Source organism: Sciurus carolinensis, chromosome 5 (assembly GCF_902686445.1).
Source record: "Sciurus carolinensis chromosome 5, mSciCar1.2, whole genome shotgun sequence".
Lineage (NCBI taxonomy): Eukaryota > Metazoa > Chordata > Mammalia > Rodentia > Sciuridae > Sciurus > Sciurus carolinensis.
In genome coordinates this window covers 119674489-119688134 of record NC_062217.1, presented here as the reverse complement: position 1 = coordinate 119688134, position 13646 = coordinate 119674489, and the positions used below count along the sequence as shown (strand labels likewise).

Here is a 13646-nt window from a genome sequence, read left to right as displayed (position 1 = left end):
GTCTTTGAAAAATGGGAGAGAATAATGCAAAACTCAAAAGTACTTTGTTAAAACCACTCTATATAAAATGTAAACTTTTTTTCCATCTCACCTTGGAATGAGATGTATATTCCTATGAATTTGTTTAAGGTGATTTAATTATTTATGAGGGACTAACATATGCTTATTGTATATACGCACAAAATAACTAGGGGAACCTTTCAAAAAATAGTGGCTTAACTTCACATATTCAGAAATAAGGAGCTTCTCTTTTTCACTGTTTATATCCAAAATTCCTTATTAACACTATTTAAATAAACATTGTTCTACTACCTCTGCACAGCCATATGTCCAGTTTCTTAAGTATGACACTCTAACTGTAACTGAATTAGTCACCCTTGCTATTCTAAAGCCTTCTGATTTATAGCTCATTTTTCTTGATAATCCACTCAACTGTCACTTAATTTTTAACAGCTGATATCAAACTTAGTTGTGAATTTTTCAAAACTCTTCTCTAAATTTCCGCTTTAATTTATGTTGCCAAAGTCTTTCCATTTAATACTAATTTCCTGTCTCCAAACACATCATTTCTGCTTTGAGTTTGTCTTAACCATGAACGGTTGGAGATCTTTCAATAATTAAATTTTAGATGTTACTGGTTGTGTCATTTATCTTATCAGCAAAGATGAAGTAGAATGCCAGGCTGACATTTGGTTTCAGATTTATTTTTATTAGTGGTACAAAAGGGATGAGATGCATATTCCTCTGCTTTTAAATCAGCAGTGATTTTTTTTTCTCATATGATCTTTTTTGTTTGGTTGAAAGCTGGTTGTTTCTTCCTTTTTTTTCTCCTCCTCAGTGGACTTGGAATTCCCTATACTAAATTTCACCTGATGTGGAGTTTTACTGTTATTCTATTCATATATGAACACAGGAAAGACAGTAGAATCAATTGGACATAACTGTCCTTTGTCCTATATGACATGATGCAAAACTCCACATCATGTACAACCTCAAGAATAGGTTCCTAATTAGATTAAGTTATACTCCATGTATGTATGACAAATATACTCTTCTATCATGTATATCTAAAAACAACAAATTTTAAAAAATAAATAAAATAAAATAAAATTAAATAATGAAATAAAATCTTGGTGTCATATTAAAAAAAGACCCTGTCTCAAAATAATTTTAAAAAGCTGAAAAATATTATATACATATGTTTATATACTTATGTACATACATACATATATAGTGTATATACACTTACTAACACTAACTAAATAAACATTAATAGCTAAATATATATGGCTACTTGTACATATACATATATATAGATATATTATACTTATGGATGGAGTTTCAGAGGTCTCAGTCCATAGCAGGCTGACTCATTTTGGGGTGTTTGAGGTGAGGCAGAACATCATGGCAGAAGTTTGTGGTGGATTTGAGTGGCTCAGGACATGATCAGGAAGCAGAGAGAGCTTTCCTCACCAGGACAAAATACAAACCCCAAAGGCATGCCCCCAATGTCCTACCTCCTCCAGCCACACACTACTTGCCTTTAATTACCACCCAGCTAATCCCTATGAGGTTAATTCACTGGGTTAAGACTCTCATAACCCAATCACTTCACCTCTAAACCTTCTCGAATTGTTCACACATGAGCTATGTGGGGGGACACCTAATATGTAACCAAAACATATGTAAATGGTTACAACCACTTTCAAAAACCTTGGTGGCATCTCTTAGAGATGGACATAAACTGTAGCTGTTTCTCAGTGATTTCATTTTTAGCCATGTACATTGAAGGAATTCCTACATATATTAAAAATGCAAAACAAAGTTAACAGCAGCATTATGTGCACACTGGAAATAATTCAAATATGTATCAATAATGAAAGGATAAATTCACTCAAATTGACAGCCAAAACCAACCATTATATATATATATAATATATATAATACTTATGGATTTATATATATGTATAATGGTTAATTCACTCAAATTAAGTCAAAATCATCTGCTATATATGTATATATATATACACACACACATGTGGGTGGGTGGGTGTGTATACACACATAAATATATAATACTTATGGATTGATATATATAATGGTTAAAATTTTGGCACACAGAGAGCTCTTTCTGCTTCCTAATCATCATGCCTGAGCTATTCAACTCCACCACAAACTTTTGCCATGATGTTCTGCTTCACTTCAAACCCCCCAAAATGGAGCCAGCCTTCTGTGGACTGAGACCTATGAAAACTGTGAGCCCCAAGTAAACTTTTCCTCTCTTAAATAAATAAATTTATTTCACCTGATCTGTACATCACTCAGTAGACTTTCTAAAATTTTCTTCTCTTTTCATTTTGTTCTAATCCTAAAAGATTAGAAGTGATTCTGCACGTGAGAGCCTCACCTTTCTCTGTAAGTTTGTTGTTGATACGGGGTATTGCTGTGTGCTGAGACTGGTCTTGTACTCCCAGGCTCAAGTGATCCTTCCACCTCATCAGCATCCTCAGTGCTGGAACTATAGATGTAGTGCCTCTCTCTCTCTCTCTCTCTCTCTCTCTCTTGTGCTGGGGATCAAGCTCAGGGCTTTGTACATGTTAGGCAAGCATGCTGCCACTGAGCCACACCCCCAGCTCTAGCATCTCTGAAACATTTTAATGGTTGCTTTCTCTTGATGTGTATTTAATTTGTTTATCCTTTTACATTGATACAATGGAAAAATCAATAATGATTATTAATTGTTCATCACCTTATAGATCATTGTCTATCCTCTTGCAGATAAACATCACCATTAGGGTTTTGGCTTAGAAGCTATATATATGCCATTCTGACAATAAAACAGTTATAACTTTAGAATTTGAATTTCAGGTGAAAACTATATGTTTACTTGCCTCATACATATTATAGATTATTGAATCTCATAAAATGTTTTTTCTCCTGATGGTCAATCTTGTGTTTTATTTAAGCAGGATAATCCCTCTGGAAGGAAAAGCATTGGTTGAGAGCAATATTTGTCCTCATACCTACAGTGTAGGACAAATTGCAAGGTACTTCGCAGCATCACACACAGGATCATGTCTGACGACTCTCCTTTGGGAGAATTCCTCAAACAAGCCACAGTCATAGGTGTGATGCATTTCCACTACCCACAAGTGATGAAACTGATATACCCTCCACATATCAAGTCTGTCACTTCACTAGCCATTTCTCTTTTCCATTTCTAGACATTGCTCCTGATAGTTTCATTTGTAAAAATATTTTAAGAAGTCACCTAGATCAATGAATATGTTGGAAATTTAAATGTAGATATATTGTGTTGGTTTCAAACAGGGATGTGGGTGAGAGTTTCAGTAATCCAGGTCTTTGGGACCCTGGGAACTTGAAAACAGAACCTTTGTAGCTCAAAAAATTTGGAGAAATTAATCTTTGTCATCCAGGATGTGGATAGCTCTCTCTCTAGCTTCCAAATAGATGGCAGATTGGCTTTAGGGCGCCTACTGGAGAATAACTGTAGTGAGGTCACAGTCAATAAAACTCTGAGAAAAATTCTCATAAGCTGTTAAAACTGTTCCATGCCACATCAATTGCTATAAATTTTATAAGAAGCTAGTAGAAACACATTTTGGTGAATTGATCATTTGACAAATTGGTTGCTTCTGAGAGGACTTTTTGGGGCTTTCTGTCACCTTCACATGAACCTATTTGTCTGTTGGTTGTTTCTGGGTTAGGTGTCTTTGGGTAGTCCAGTCAACCACAGATTACCTGGGAAGTTTCCTCCTACGCCCACATGGCTATAGTTTCTTCAGCCAGATGGGAAACAGTGTGCAATTCAATACCTTCTGGGCCTGTTCAACAGGCAATCTGTCCTAATTGGATGTTATCCAAAAGCAGATCAGGAATCACCAGGCAAGTAAGATATTCACTCAAAGTGATCCAGGATAAAAATAGCCAATTTTAGATAATTATTCAGCTGAGCTATGACACATCTGAGTCAATTGTTTCTTTTTCTTATTTGTCCCAGTGTTTAATGGTACGTAGGTAAAAAAATTTTATTTGCCAAAGTTGAACAAGGTCTAGATTGTGAGAAAATGAGAGAGACTGATTTTCATTAAGGAAAACTGGTAAACAGGTTAATTTTTAAGGTAGAATAATAACAAACACTATCAGTTTCACAGATCTCAGGACTGGTGAACTTTGCACCTAGGCTTGGCTTCTGTTTTGTATTAGTTCATTCCATGTATGCACTGACTTTTGGCCTTTTGCCCTAAATTATTTTGCTGTACAGACTTCTTTGAGTATTTTTACTCTCTATCAACTGCTCTCATTTAACATTTTTATTGATGTTCATTCTATTTAAGTGAATCACTCCACAATAGACTAGGTTGCTTGATAGTAATGTTGTTCTAACTGGGTGCAGTGGCACACACCTGTAATCCCAGTGGCTCGGGAGGCTGAGGCAGAAGGATCGAAAGTTTGAGGCCAGCCTCAGCAATTTAGCGAAGCCCTGCACAACTTAGCAAGACCCTGTCTTAAAATAAAATAAATAAATAAATAAAAAGATCTGGAGATGTAGCTCAGTGGAAAAGCACCTCTGGGTTCAATCCCCAGTACTACCCCCCACCACAATGTTGTTCTGTCTAGCTAATACCCTAATAGAGCTGAAAACTACACTCTAAATGCAGAAATGATTTGCAGGCTATCTGTTCCAATAGGCCAGGTTGCTTAGCATCACTCTTGTGTTCACCCTTGATTGAACAAAAAGCATGAGAGGTACTTGTATATAAGGTTAGATATAGTTTGGATCTTTCTTCCATGTATTTCTGTAATTGGGATTAGCAGTCATAGGATCCAATGATAAAATATTTTATTCTAGTTTACTTGTAAAGGCAATGAGCAAGACATGTCTCACATATCTTTTTACTGAGGGCTTTCAAATCACTTACAATAAGTGAATCATTACAGACCTTGGCATTTTGATTTTAAGAGAGAAACATCATGTACAGGCCACTTAGCCAACTTGTGACACAGTTCACATTTTCATCTCTCTGGGCCCTAAAACCTTCAATTTCTTACTCTGTTTTTCAATAATCTTTCTAATATCCTTTCCCCTCTTGCAGAGGAAGCCACTGACCAGCCTTTTCTATTCTATGCACATGAAAAAACCAAAACAACCAAATAATAAACCCAAACCAACCAAAGCTAGATGACTTTTTTTTCTTTAACATTGATTGAGGCCATTATTTTTTTAAATAAACTTTTTGAAAAACAAAACCTACAGAGAAATGCATAACACCTGCATTTACAAGTTAGCAAATGGTCATGAAGTGGTAACCATCCTAACTCATATACTGTTGGCACCCAGAAGCTCCTTTTTACAATCATAATTACATCTTAATTTTCAAATCTAGTTTTCTTCTAATTATATATATGTGTATATGTCATATTACATATATGTATATATTACTCTCACATAAAATTTGAAAAATGCTGAAATAAAATAAGTAACTTTACAATCCTGCTATGCAGGCATAACTCCAGATAACCTTTTGGTGCATTTCCTTCCATTTTTTTCCCCCATTAGTGTGAGTTGATTACACTAAATAGGGGCAATGTGTGCTTTATAGGTGGTTCTTGGATCTTGATATTGGCATTGATTGGCCTTGGATTGGATATATATAGGGAAAAGAATTCAAGGTGATTCTTCCTTGTAGTTGAGAAGAGAGAAGCTGAAGGCGAATAAGTGACTTATTTGATTGGATTAGGGCATAGGGCTTGAATATGCTTATGATTTGAGGATGTAAGGAATGTAACATTGTTCTCTAGTCTATATAAATGTATATGTTTTTATCTATATTCATATTTTATGCATATGTATCTGCTATCTATATTTGAATATATTCATCTATCTTGTGTTTGTGTGTGCGCACATATATGTGGTGCTGGGGATTGAACCCAGGGCCCCACACATGCTAAACAAGCACTCTAGCACTGAACTAACATCCCCTGCCCTTTGTCTATCTTTTAATGTAGTTGAGATTGTGCTATTTATGATGATTTTATCCTATTTCATTAATCACATCATTATCACATCATAAACCCCCAATTTATTAAAAAAATTATGAAACAGAATTAAAAGACTCTAAGAAGGCATTTTACCCTTTTGCACTTAACCTTTCTTTTTTGGTGAGGTCATTCTGGCTCCTGCTTGTGAGGCCACTGCTAGTCCTCCTGACTTACCTCCTGGTGGTAAGAAATTGGTATCTGTCAAGCCCTGTATTAAAAGGTGGTTCAGACTTTCCAGGAAATAAGTACAGCTAGATGAAAAGCACGATGCCCCTTATGTCAGGGGACACGTGAGTAGCAGAGGCAGCAGCCCCTTCTGTGGTCTGTGGCACAGTTTTTAAATGTTACAACTTCTGAGCTTATTCCATAAGTCCTGGACTTTAGAAAATCAGAGTTTTGGTTTGGTTTGGTATAATTGCTTTGTTTTTCTTTATTATTATTATTATTTTTTGTTGTTGCACAACAGGAAAATAATATCTTAGATATCAGGAAAATAATTTAGGTTTCAAATTTCCTCAAATATGTGGTGTGTGTGTTTCCCTGGTTTTGTTTATTAGAGGAAGTTAACAGAGGTAGTGTGTCAGTTTGTTAATGCTCCAGGAATAGCTTCCTGCCGTATGCAAATCATTTTTCAAGAATCACCTAAGCTCATTATTTTGGTTTATGCCAGGACTAATTATTTTACTTGACACATTCTTAAAATAAGAAACTTGTAATTTTTTTTTTTGCAGTGCCAAGATCAATCCCAGTACTTTATACATGCTAGGTAAATACTCTACTACTGAGCTACAGTCCCAGCCCCCAAATTTGAAATATTTTAGAAGGAAATATACATGTCGACAAAAAATGTAAAAGATATACAAGAACATACAAAATACCTCTGTCTTATACTTTCATTTCTCAGTACCTTGACCTAGCAAAATTTTCTATCAGAAGACATTTTTGATTCTTCTTCCTCTACAACCTACCATAAGCAGCCAGAGCTGTGTGGATACAATTACATAATTAAACCACTGGGCAAAGAACCACCAACAACTATATTGAATACAATGCTAGGATATCAGGTTTCTAGGGACAGTTTTCAAGGGTTTGTTTCCTTCTGTCTAAAAGTGTAAAAGTTATACTAGAAGTCAATGGACAATGTCCAACACTGTTGGTGTATAGATCCTGAATTTTTAAATTATATATTTAAAATATAATAAAATTAACATGCTATCGTTAAAAAATCGAAATAGTATAATAAGTATTTAATAAAAAAATGAGTCCTTTCTTATTCTAGGCCCTCTTCCAGAAATAGCCATCCTTGTAATTCCTTGTGTTTTCTTTCAGAAATCTTCCATGTAATGTACATAAACACTTTGAAACCATCATTTTAGGAGAACAAATGGAAATGTGTTTAACAAGTTCTCATTATCTGAGGATAATTGGACTAGAAATAATTCACTTAAAGTAAATCCACTTAAAATTAGGATCACTATTCATAGCAGACATTGATTGAATTCCTACTTTCTGTCATGAGTTTTATTAAATAAAAAGAGGATGAATCATCCAGAATTTTAATATTTGCCAAATCTGCATTGATCATTGTTGAGTGAGTAGGTCACAGTAGTACATGTGACAATTGTAGTGTCTCCTAGTCCATTTCATGATGCTTCATAACAGAATATCCGAGATTGGGTCATTTATTCAGAATGAATATTTATTTTGTGCAGTTCTGAAGGCTAAGAAGTTCAAGGTCCTAGAGCTCACATCTGGAGAGGGTCTTCTTGTATTAAGCCATGGTAGAAGGTGGAAGGGTAAGAGAGAATGAGAAAGCAAGAGGGGAGCCCACCTTGCTTTCATAACAAACCTATTCCTGAGATAACAATGTTAATCCATTCTCCCTTCATAAGGGCTTTGCCTAATTACCTCTTATTGGTCCCATCTCTTAATATTACACTGAGAATGAAGTTTCCAACATATGAAATTTGGAGGAAACATTAAACCCTAGCAAGTAGTTACAATAGTAGTAGTCAAAATAGTAGTTAATTGAAATCTCTGTCTCAGCTCTATCCTCTCTCTTTTTATTTTTTAGTAAATACACATAACATTAAATTCACCATTTTACTCATTTTAAAGTATACAATTCAGATGCACTAACTATGTTTACAAAGTTGTTCATCCATTGCCACTCTCTAGTTAACAGAACTTTTTCATTACCCCAAAAGGAAATCTATTAGCTTCCTATTTCCTTTTCCCTCCAGCCCCAGGTAACCACTAATTTGCTTTCTGTCTCTATAGATTTGTCTATTCTGAATATTTCATATAAGTGGAATCATACAATATGTGATCTTTTTTAAATCTGGCTTTCCCTTAGTATATTCTCAGAGCTTACCCACATTATAGCACATACTAGTACTTCATTCAATTTTATGAGTAATATTTCATTGTATGTGTATACCACATTTTTTTTTTAAGTTTTAAAAAAAATTTTTATAGACTGCAATTTGATTCATTATACACAAATGGGGTGCATCTTTTCGTTTCTATGGTTGCGCATGATGTAGATTCATACCATTTGTGTAATCATACAGGTACATAGGGTAATGTCTGTCTCATTTCACCATTTTTCATACCTGCCCTCATTTTTGTTTATCCATTCTTCAGTCAATGAACATTTGGGTTGTGTCCATCTTTTGTCTACTGTGAATAGGGCCCTATGAACATTTGTGTACAAGTTTTTTTCTTAACATCTGTTTTCAGTTATTTTGGGTATATACGTATGGATGGAATTGCTGGGTCATATAGTAATTCTGTGTTTAATTTTCTGAGGGACACTTCATTATTATTATTTTGTGGTACTGGGGATTGAACCCAGGGGTATTCTACCACTGAGCTACATCCTCAGCCCTTTTTATTTTTATTTTGAGATAGTGTCTTACTAAGTTGACCAGGCTGACCTGAACTTACCATCCTCTGTCTCAACCTTCCCAATATCTGGGATTGCAATTGTGTGCACAGCCCATCTCACTGATTGAATCTCTCTAGTTTTGTGGCTTTGCTTTGTACCATGATATGACTTCTTATATTGTTAGTCTTTCAAACTAGTGAGAATTACTCAGTTATTTTGGGTTAATTAATATCTGGATTAATGATGAATATCTGGTTAATGGTCAAGTCAATTTGTTTTGTTAATTGGTACTATAATGGTTGGTCAAGTGTTATACATATTGAACTTTAAGTATAGAAAACCATACAATATTGATTTATTTTTTATATGTCTGCTTTTCATTAATTTAGTCAATGCACTGGGCTGTCAAAGGTAAAAAAGACCTGATGCTGGAAGAATCCCATCAGACACATAGCAGCAAGACTAAAAATGAAGAATGGAATGAGCAAAGAGAAAAAAAGAAAGAGGAACTGGGTTCAACCACAGAGAAAGTGAAGCAAAAAGAACCTGAGTCCATGGAGAAGTCAGTCTCCCCACAAAATCCAGAATCTCCAAGTAAGTCATGTCATTATTCTCTAGACGTCAGTTTCTTCATCTCTAAAAAGGAATTATAATGATACCTTCTCCTGGAGTTATCATGAGGATTAAATGGGGAGATCCATACAGTGATTTGCCAATAACAGGCTTTGAATAAATGTTAACTATTATTATTATGTCTTTGTCTATCTAGCCATCCAACTGTATTAACTAGTTTAGGTGTGTTATACACATATACTGTAATTATCTTTCAAATTCTTATATGTTGATTCTCAGGGTTATGTTGCAGCACCCCATTAGAATTTGTCCTTTAAGCAGAAGGTTCCTGAACACCTTTGACCACTTGTATAAAAAAAGAATATAATCAGATAGTTTGTGGTGAACGATATTATTTCTAGAAATAGTCACTTCAAATTTCTCTTTGGGAGAACTTATATTCTCTCTACTTGCTGAAATATGGATTCTCTGAGTTTGATTCAGGTGTCTCTGCTGGTTATCAAGAGATCTCTGTAGAGTAGGCATGTTGATTGCATCAACCTCATAACTAGAAATGGTTATAATATAACAAACTTGATCAAAGCAGGGCCGAATTTCACAAACCCATGTTTTAAGCAAGCATGCGATGTAAACACACCACTCTTCCCCATACACACAGAGAGACAAATGCACAAATATTTTTCCTTTCAGCCCTGTAATAATGTTCAGTTTTGTACATCCAGAAGTCCTGGATCTTTCTGTTCTAGATTCAGACCTAGACTGTATTCACACACCAAAATGGGGGTGAGGAATTTGGACATTTCATGTTGCTGAGGAACCACTTGAGCCTCTCTCAAGGATTCTAGGAAATTTTCTTTTTAAAAAATCAAGTAATATAAGTCTATCATTAAAAAGTTCAAAGAATCACAGATAAGCAGTAACTTTGTGTCTACCCCAGTCTGCCGTCCTCCTCTGCTTCTACATTCTCAAGTAACTGATATGAAATCTCAGGCATGTCTTCTTCCACACTGTTCTCTATGCTAATACAAGCGTATATAAGTACCTGTACCTTTATCAAATCTTTAAAAATAAAGAAGGGGTCATACTGTGTACAAGTCTCTATATTGCACAGTGGCCAAAAGTGCAGACTTTGGAAGCAGATCCCAGTTTCCAACCGATGAGTTGTGTGACCTTGGGCAAATTGGTTAACCTCTCATTGTCTGAGTTTTCTTATCTATATAATGGTTGAAATATTAGTGTTTACCTTGTAAGGTTTTCTTGAGGAGTGAAAAATTTAATATATGTAAAGTATTTAGAATAGTGCCAAGCACATGGTAAGTGCTACTTTTAGTGTTATTGCTTATCATTATGGGACTTTTCCTTAGGTCCTTATGTCCATAATGAATTCATGCTTCTTAACAGCTGATAATATTTTACAGTGTAGATATATCATAATTTACTCAGAACAAATTGTGAGGCCAGTTTTGATGTCCTCACATTATAAAGCAATGTATGTTCTTACTGTGGTTGAGAACAAAATGGAGGGGATGAGGATCATTGTTGGAGAAGAATGATGAAATTCTGCCAAAGCTGCATTTAGCAGTATTTTCTGAATGTTGTTTAAGAGATTACTGGTTCTTCAGAGCCTTGAATTTGGAGTTTTATATATCAAAGTGCAGTTATAATTCCATTTTGCTGCAATGTAAATTTTTATAATATCAGTGTTTAAAAATTATTTCAGCTTTATCAAACCCTAAGTGGCTTCTCATTTATTACTTTTCAGCATGTTTGTTAATACCTGTAAGCAGTGCTTTATATTTACTTTCAAGTTTTCCTTATGATGCCTCTTCTGTGATGAAGAGCCATCAAATGGCCCCCAACACATTCTGACTCTTCATGAGTCAGACCAGTGTATAAGACAATTTCACTTTTTTCTTTTAAAATACACAATAAATATGTCTTTTGATAAGTACAATTCCAAAATCAAATGATTTTGTCTAACATCCTGGAATAACAACAGGAAAATTCAAAGCAGATGCTGTTGGTATGCTACCACGTCCCCTGGACACCTACTTACCCAGGCATTGCCAACACTACGGCCTCTGCCACAAACACTGACACCACCAGAGGACTTTCCCTGGCAGTGGCGCCTGCCTGGCAGCAAATGAGCAAGTAGTAAGCACCAGGGAATCAAAACCCTCTGGATGCAGCCATCAGGCAATGGATAGGAGTGGGTGGCTGAATCCTCAGTTTATTTACCCTTCATTTGGGACAATTCTAAGGATTTTTATATTGTTTCCCAGGATTCCCCCATGGGATCAAGCTCTGGTCATTCAGGGCAATAACTTGTTTGATAATGTACCTCTTACAGTTTTGGTTCCCTTTCCCATTTCCTGGGATCAATTCCCACATTATTAACTTTGGTCTGAATTCTTGTTTGGGTGTCCATTTTTAGGGTTACCTAAACCTGAAACTATATCTTTCCAAAACTACAAATATGAATTTAGTGTAGAAGTGTAAGAAAATATGGTCAAGCAAAGAGAAAAAAATGTAGTAACTCATAATCTTATCACCCAGAAAAATATCTGTAATAGTTTGGTTTATTTTCATTTATATTAGTATACCTAAAACTAATAAGTTCATGCTGTGCATATTTTGTGAGTTTCATTATAGGTTGTCAGAAACAATTTCCATTTTGCTTTTTCCCCCAAATGGAAATTCTTTGTATTTATTTTCTAAGATAATTCTTTTAAAAGTACATATAAGTCCTCTTTTTCTGAGGTAAATACTGTAAACTATTCTGTGTATATTTTTTACTGACTCAATATTTTAAAATATCAATGGAACCATATTGACACACACATTATTCTGTAAAATGCTTTTTTTTTTTTTTTTTTTAATTTGGTATTGTGGATCAAACCCAGGGCCTCATGCGTGCAAGGCCAGTGCTCTACAACTAAGCTACATTGCAAGTCCTGCATTTTAAAAATTTGAGATAGGGTCTCTCTAAATTGTCTAGCCTGGACATGAACTTGTGATCCTCTTGCCTCAGCCTCCTGAGTCTCTGGGATTACAGGTATGTGCCACCATGCCTGGCTTGTAAACTACTTTTTCACTAGCAATAGAATAAACATAAAAAAGGTACAAAAGCATACTTTTTATTGAAGAAAAATAAGAAAATCCAGATAAATTAAAATAATATAAAAAGTGAAAATTACATCTATTTAACTATTCAAGGAGAATTACTGTTAACATTTTGGTGTTAACATTTTCCTTTTAGATTTTTAAAAATATTTATGTTTATACCCATGTATATAATGAATTTAAAAGTGATATCATACCATATAAACTGTTTTCTAATTATCTGCTACTTATAAATATTCCATGAACACTTGTCTATGACAATATATATTTTAAAAAATTGTTGGGTTGGAGTTATAGCCCATTGGTAGAGCTCACGCCTAGCATGTGGGATGCCCTAGGTTCAATCCCTAGTATAGGAAAAATAATATAAATGGTATCATCATAAAAATCCTTATATTTAAACCCTTTGGAATATCCATTATTATTTCCTTAGGAAGAATTTTCAGAAGTAGACTTATTGGGTAAATGGTTTATATATTTTAGCAGTCTGATAAATAATGCCAAATTGCCCTTCTGATGAGTTTTACCAATTTATACTTCTAACAGTAGAGAAGAACAATGATCTTTTCTTCAGTTTTTAACAATGTTGTTTATTATAATTAAAAAATTTTATTACCTTGGAATTCAATTGCTTAGAAATCGAGGGATACTTTACCATTGACCTTTCACTTTTTGAAAAGGTTTTGAAAGTTGAGTGAAATTTGTTTCTAGTTTCTTTGTAAGTGACTTGTTAAAATTCCCATTGCTGGAGAGGATTAATTATTAAGCATTTAAACTTGTGAGGTTCTCTTACATAGTATACTGTAATTCCTGTTCATAAGAATTTCAAAGTCTGTTTAAGTTAATCTGCTTCTGTAAAATATTAATAATCCATACTGACTACTTGCCCCTACATTTGTTGCAGTGAAATTATCTCCAAGCTGTTTACCATAGACAGTCTTTACCTTTTTCTTTTCCTACCTCACTCTGATTTTAACTATTGCTTTTCTCTCTTCTA

The 13646-nt window shown here is 34.6% G+C and overlaps 1 protein-coding gene and 1 long non-coding RNA gene across 2 annotated transcripts in view; one reads left to right on the top strand and one right to left on the bottom strand.

The window, feature by feature from the left end:
* LOC124985177 (uncharacterized) overlaps positions 1–13646 on the bottom strand; it is a 55223-nt gene that overhangs the window by 14579 nt on the left and 26998 nt on the right. The window lies entirely within an intron of this gene.
* Dnajc12 (DnaJ heat shock protein family (Hsp40) member C12) overlaps positions 1–13646 on the top strand; it is a 45882-nt gene that overhangs the window by 30246 nt on the left and 1990 nt on the right. The window contains exon 4 of the mRNA XM_047553661.1: positions 9343–9547. Coding sequence (XP_047409617.1) covers positions 9343–9547 — 205 coding nt within the window. The remainder of the gene's footprint in view (positions 1–9342; positions 9548–13646) is intronic.